The sequence below is a fragment of the Montipora capricornis genome, chromosome 5 (assembly GCF_036669925.1).
Source record: "Montipora capricornis isolate CH-2021 chromosome 5, ASM3666992v2, whole genome shotgun sequence".
In the NCBI taxonomy this organism is placed as follows: Eukaryota; Metazoa; Cnidaria; class Anthozoa; order Scleractinia; family Acroporidae; genus Montipora; species Montipora capricornis.
This window is the reverse complement of record NC_090887.1, coordinates 18,011,680-18,018,575: the sequence shown is the minus strand read 5'-3', so window position 1 is coordinate 18,018,575 and position 6,896 is coordinate 18,011,680. Positions and strand designations below refer to the sequence as shown.

The 6,896-nt window shown below is 38.2% G+C and overlaps 1 protein-coding gene across 1 annotated transcript in view; it reads right to left on the bottom strand.

Moving 5' to 3' along the window:
• LOC138049743 (importin subunit beta-1-like) overlaps positions 1-6,689 on the bottom strand; it is a 23,849-nt gene extending 17,160 nt beyond the window's left edge. The window contains exons 1-8 of the mRNA XM_068896151.1: positions 6,539-6,689; positions 6,329-6,387; positions 5,974-6,156; positions 5,836-5,886; positions 3,374-3,523; positions 1,455-1,531; positions 480-555; positions 331-390 (exon numbers count right to left, since the gene is read on the bottom strand). Coding sequence (XP_068752252.1) covers positions 331-390; positions 480-555; positions 1,455-1,531; positions 3,374-3,523; positions 5,836-5,886; positions 5,974-6,156; positions 6,329-6,387; positions 6,539-6,578 — 696 coding nt within the window. The 5' untranslated portion in view covers positions 6,579-6,689. The remainder of the gene's footprint in view (positions 1-330; positions 391-479; positions 556-1,454; positions 1,532-3,373; positions 3,524-5,835; positions 5,887-5,973; positions 6,157-6,328; positions 6,388-6,538) is intronic.
• Positions 6,690-6,896: the final 207 nt, after the last annotated feature.

Genomic DNA, 6,896 nt, shown 5'->3' with positions numbered 1-6,896 from the left:
ATATGATTACCCTAACTGTACCTAAGGACAGAATATGTTTGTTTGAAAAAAAGGAGAACCTGTTTTGAGCCACCTCAGCTGATGATATAGCATTTTAAATGTGAATACACTGTAAGCTGCCCATCTCTTACTCTTTGGGAACAGTGTTCTTTTAACCTCTTATCAGAGATTATCAAGGAGTGGTGTGGGACAGGAACTACTATTTATAGTCCTCAATGGAGAAGACAAGAGACATAGGCAGCACTCTCTCCTGGAGGAGTTAAAACAACCACCTCAGGCTTGGTAGTTTGATGAACAATTACCTAGCCTTACATTCAGTTTTTTTCTCACCTGATTTTCATTGCTCTGGGTTGCCTCACAAACTACTTGCATGATAAAGTTGCGTTCAACCTAGAGAAAAATTTTACAAGCAGAGGACAGGAATTCACAACTTATCTTCAAAAAAGCTGTAAATATCAAATAAAGGAGATGAAAAGTACCTCTCTTTCAAAATTTTGTTTTGAAAATTCTAAAGAGTTTAACAGCGCATTAGTTGCTGCCAGCCTGATCTGAACACTGTAAACAAGAGAAAAAATTATAATGATAAAATTGGTAACTAGTGGAATGAAAAACACAACTCCTTGTGTAAAAGTTGAACCCCAATTTTTGAAGCTTTAACCATGTTTTCTTTATGAAGTGCTTTTAATCTTCAAGGAAAAATTCATGAGATCAATAAATTAATGTGGCACTCAAAACCAACACTTATCATCTTAAGACTTAACATTCTCTCTGCAATTAATTCAAACAGTTATATGACTTTCATATTCTAGAGTTCACATATCCATATGCATCCTCTACGAGTTTACAATGAACTCACAAAGTGGCTAGCTAACATTTGGCTCGATAGCTCATTTGGTCAAGCACAGCTGCACCAGTTATCTAAGAAGACGTCATGCCAGTTCAGAGGCTTGAAATTAATGAAAAAATCCAGTTGCAAAATCATCACGCTGCATTGCATTGTCAAGGTTTGCCAAAACAATTATGAGCCCACAAACCGCTGAAAATGGCAAATAACATCAAAGGAATGGAGTTGCGCATGTAACATCGCAGCTAAATTATGCTACAATTACACTCTTCTCACATTGCAAGAAAATTCACAGCAAGAAACAAAATAATTTTGTCATTTCTTTATTTATTTTGGCAAAAGTAGCATCAAAGTCGCAACTGTTAACCCTTTTGTTTCGAAAGAGCGAAGGTGAAAGCAAGTAGCAAATTTGCGACTTCTCCGGATATTTTAGTCGCAAAGGGAAAAAATGAAACTATATAGGTTGCAATTTCAAGCCCAGCCTCATAACTGCAATGATCATCATTTCAAGTCTTGCAAACCAAGCTTTAAGAAACTCATCCCAGGACTTTATGTCTTGTTTAACACAAAGTTCACTTGTTGAGATGAAGACCTCCAAAGAAAGACTTACTTGGGTTCCTCCTTTCTCATTCCTGATACAATAGCAGTCAAAATTTTATGTGACTGATCTACTAAATGCTCTGGTTCCTATAAAAAGCAATCAGAGAACAATGATGTCCTAAATCATCTACAAATCCACCCTACCACCACTCTCTCTTTCATTCAAATTCATTAGACCTGGATGTGAGACACCATTATACTACTTCTGACGTATAACCAGCCCCCTTGTACAACTTACAATTTATGGTAAAGTGATGTCAACAGAAAATTTTTGCATCTTTTAACTTGACGGTGGGATAAATAAATGATAAGTTCCCTCTGTATTTTGCGAATAATACCGTAAAAGTCCATGTATAAGCTATAAAATGTAAAATGTACAAGATAAAATTTGAAGTTCCAATAATTTGACCAAATGCAAAAATGGCCGCCAACAAATTATTCTTTTGTCTTTGTGTTAATTAGCCTAACTAGCCTTGTTTTACAGCCCAAATTCTTTCAATTTTACACGTGTTAACAAGGCTAGTTAGGCTAATATTATTAACACAAAGACAAAAGAATGATTTGTTGGCAGCCATTTTTGCATTCGGTCAATGAAGTCCATTAGTATACAAACAAGGAGGGTTTCAAAACACTGACAAGGTGGTTGTTACGAGCTTTCACATCAATTAAGTCTTTTACATAGCAAAATTTCACTTGTCATTACCTTTATTTTGTGAGTTAACTATAAAAAAAAAGTTGCTCTCTCAATGCCATAATTTTTTTCAAGATCGAAGCTCCATGAAGTTGGATATGTGAGGGTGATTGAAATGATACACACAAGTGCTTAGTAGCCAAGCTTTGAAATGTGCCGAAGAGTCTGGGTATCACAATGAAATGGTTGGTCATTTGCCTTGCGAGTACTCACGAATGTCTTGGAATTTTCTCACACATGGTAGAAAGATATGCATCGCAGTGACCATAGCAAACAGCTTTGTGGAGGAATGGATATTGCCTGTAGGTTGGTGTTCAGTTGTTCCAGAAAGTGTCAATGCTTCAAGATACAAACAGCTCCTTTAGGAGCCACCACTCATGAAGAAGGCAATGATCAACAACATGCTTTCAGTTTGTCATATGTTTTAATTCAATGACATCTTGAGAAGTTTTATGAATATTAATTAGTCCTTGGAAAACTCCAACCCTGGGTGTTTCTGTAGATAAGCCGCGACCCGATTTTTTATTTGAATTTGGAGAAAAAAGGTAAGGCTTATATACATGGACTTTTACGGTAATAATATAATAATATTAATAATTATTAAGTTGACAACTCCTACTGGGGCTTTTTACGGTCAAGGAAACATCAATGATAAAACAGAACAAAACAATTTCCATCCCACCTGGCCAGAAGCAAACTACTTATCTATTTACTAAGCTAATGATAATGGCACATGTTGTCACTGCTGTATAAAGTTAGATAAAATGGATTGATTCCTCAAACTTTCAAAGTCCAAAGCCTTGTCTCAAATGAGATCATAATTTCTGTATATGGAATGTGGATCCCAGTCTTTACCGAAACAACAGAGCCAGATATTCTCGGGAGACAGAGGCAAAAACAGGTAAGTTACCATGAAAAGAAACCAAAATTCGCAAAACTCAGGCTAGTTTAGAAAGTCCAGAGATGCTTGGGAACTCACACCTCAGTAGAAAAGAACTTTTTTTTTTGGCAAACTCTACTCGTCCAAGATACAAGAGTACTTGTCTTGGACGGGCGGACGAGCAAATGTTTTTTGCCCTGTGAAAGGGTTAAAGATTATAAGACTAGAGGACCTTTTCTCCTTGCGTGGGTTGTTCTTGTTAAAATATCATTTTTGCTCTAACTTGATTCATTACTTTTCTTGTATGGGAGGAGCTCCAAGTGAATTATAAAGCCAATTCATTGAAAGCAACACTTACAATGTCCTGACAAATGTAACCAATTGACTCCAGAGCTTGCTCCTTTAATGAATCTGTACTACCAGGTGTAACAACCATATTCTGTAGGACATCTGTCACTTCCAACCACTGTCTACTAGGGATTTCAGCACAAGCAATGGCTGCTATACACTGCACATACAAAAACAAAAACATCAGCAACATTTCTTTTTACCTATGTAGAGAAAAAATGTTTTTATAACCTTTCCTATTTTTACATCTGAAAAAGAAACGTACCAAATAGATAAATTTTAAATACTTCTGTAAAACAGCAAAGTTTTACAATTTGCAAAGAAATCAAAAGTTGAACCAGGCAACTTCACCCAAAAATGGGGAAAATTCATCTTTGCAACAGCAAGAGGAAACATTTTCATGCAGCGACTTCTCATTCTCCCTCAAGCAACTATTGCTATTATCAATGCGACAGATATTGTCTTCTTGGTGCTCAGAGCATTGTAGGTTGGTACCCATGGGATTGGTCTGCATCTGGGAGTAAGCTGCCAATTGCAATGAGGGAAGCTCCAGGATGCATGTGTCAATCATCAAACTACTACTACTGCTTAACAGCCCAGTTGTTAAAGAAAATGACAGGATTTGTTCTAATCAGTGTGATTACAGCAAGTCTATAAAGTGCACTTCATTTGGTGTAAATCAAACGTTTTACTTCAGAAAGCTTGTTGGGCTCAAATCTGGTCTAGGTGGAAAGGGTATGCATTGCATAAAAATTAATACTATCCAGCAGAAAAGCCTTGTCAAAGCCACTTCAGGTCTCCAAAGGATGGTTATTTATCCAGTGGATAGGGAAATCCACCATTCAAACTAGTTGGGTCTCAAGAGTTGCAGTAGCCTGCGGACACAGACATATTTCCGGCGGTCATTTCTCTCCCTCGAAAAATAACGTCTGGCCAATCACGTTGCATGAAAGAACAGAGAGTCGGGTGATCTCTGCGCAATTCGTGTTATCGTTGTCACTAGCGAACCTTTGAAACGAACAGCTATGAGTGAAACGCCAAAGAATGAAGATTCCCTGCGGCGGCGAATGTTGCATTCTTTGATGGACAAATTGTTTGGTTGCAAAGGTGAGGATAAATGTGTTTAGTGAGAGTGTTTTGGACATCTCCTCTTTGATACTTCGAGCCGATTTATGTGGGCTAACTGCTGCACGAAATGCTATTATCGACCGCTACGATACAAGAAAGCTGTTCGTAAAGTGGACGAGCTTGCGGTCTAACTTAAAAGACAGTTTGACAGTGACATTACTCTTTGAGTTTAGAGATTGGCTAAGATTAAAGAAGCGCATTGGAGGCAAAGAAATGTCCAAGTTTTGGTGACACTTGCTCGAATGTTTTGACCTAGTAAAACTATACAGGAAAAAAACCAGTAAAATCGGCCTGAGCGCTGATTAAGCCCCGGAGTACGCATAAGCCGGTTTTCCTTGGGGATTCTTAGCCCTTCACCGATTCTAGCGCTTGTTTTTGTCCCACCGAGACCACAAAACGTCATTAAAGAAGACTTTGGAAGTTTCAGTGAGAGCTTAATGTATAAATATTTACATCAACACCGCTTCCTTACTTTTGTTTTTCAAGATTTACTTCTTCTTATGTAAAGTTTTGCCGAATATCAACGTTGAAAAGCATTTGGGAATAGAGAAATGAACTCCTTGGTTAATTTTTAATCTGGGATTAGCGTTAATCGGCTTTTGAACAACCGGGCCCTGGTGGCTACTTAACTTTTAGATACCGAAAATCTCACAATCTTTTTTAATATCCTCCACATTGCCCGCCATTAATCTTACTTACGCAAGTACTTTGTGTGTTCCCTGCGTGTTGGTTCTGGAGATTTATGAGCCTAATTCTGATTGGCTAAGAATTTTACATCACAGAAATCGTTTTGCAGCTCGGTTTCGCAGATGCTATTTTTCGGGGCAGAGAAACGCCTGCTGGAAATACGTCTGCGTTCGCAGGCTAGAGTTGCAGCATTTTGCGATGCATTAATGTAGAATGGCTGAAGTCTTCTTTGAAGCCGTAGTGAGTGGTATACAAGAGGAGCAAGAGTGAAACACTTGAGAATAGCACTCATTGCAGCTTAAGAAGTCTTATCCATTCCATAATAATTTATTTGGAGTCAGTCTTCATGCATTAACAAACCCCACGATAAAGGAAAGCACAGTCTTGGGTCACAAGAAAATGTCTGACCTTCCAGAAGCCCATCTCACAGGTGTCACTTAACATTTTAGAAATAAAATTCAGACCTATCACCAAAATAAGTCATTTACGCAAAAGACGTTGTCTGGCCCTCGTCAAACAAAGTAGTTGAATGAATCGTTACATAATAATTGTAACTGCAAGATCAAAATTCATGTGCACAGAAGTTGTGAGATGATGCACATTTTTGGGTAAACAACTGATTTAAGTTTCTTTGCATTGAAAAACACAGAATTTCACCTGTGGAGCGATTGCTGGTCTCGCTTTCTCCGTCCCTAAAGTCTGGATCACCTGAAACACAAAGGCAGGGAAAAAGTCGGCAAATGAACGAAAATTGACTTAACAAGACAGAGATCAAGCCCAACCCGATCTACTAACCATTTGTTTTACATGGAGCTTGACCTGATCGTCTAAAGTGAGCCATCTTTGTTGATACTGCATTCTAATTGTAGGATCTTTCGAGGTGAGATAATTTTTGAGCTGCAATCCAGCCGCCATTCTTGCAACTTGAGATTTCCCTCCATCCGCTAGTTCGTTTACAAGGGCCACTAAAAATTGAGGCTAGCGCAAAGGATGAGAAAAAGAAAATTAGGAAAACACAGGCTACAACAGCAATGAAATATGGAAATTTAGTATACAATGCAAATTCCGGTAGTGATTTGTGTACAAATATGTACAAAACAATGAAACATAAGCTTAAGAATATCATTGAAACGACTGGCCTTTAGCTTACCAGATTTTCTTGGGCAGCTTGCTCCAGATATGTTTGAGCTTGCTGTAGCTCATTTTGATCTAAGTGATGGAACAAACATCAAATTATATCCTCTTTTTATTCCGGATCTTCAAACATCAGTCGTACAAGGTCTGGAGCGTGATACCATGTGCTTCTTTCCGCGAACATTCCCTTTCAAAAACGATACAGAAAATCAGCCTTATACTTTACCTGGAGAAACCGTTGCCTCGAGGATTTGGGTGAGATTCATTTTCCCCGGCAAAAGCGTGGGTTTTAAGGCAGTTCCTCCGTAAAAGACTCTGATCCACCAAACAAGAGGAAATTTGAAATGGAAACTGACCAGAACAGTTTTCGCGCCGTCGTGATTGGGGCGACGTATATTTCAATTCAACACAACCCCCTCTCAATCAATTGCGCAATGAAATATGAAATCTGGAAGGAGGATTCGGAAAAGCGGAAATTGTGAATGTGATTAGCTTTGTTTTCTTTTATCCCTAGGGGGCAGACACGAGAGATTACGGTAAATGATGACATAATTTTTCAAACTTAAAATGCTCCTGAAAATATA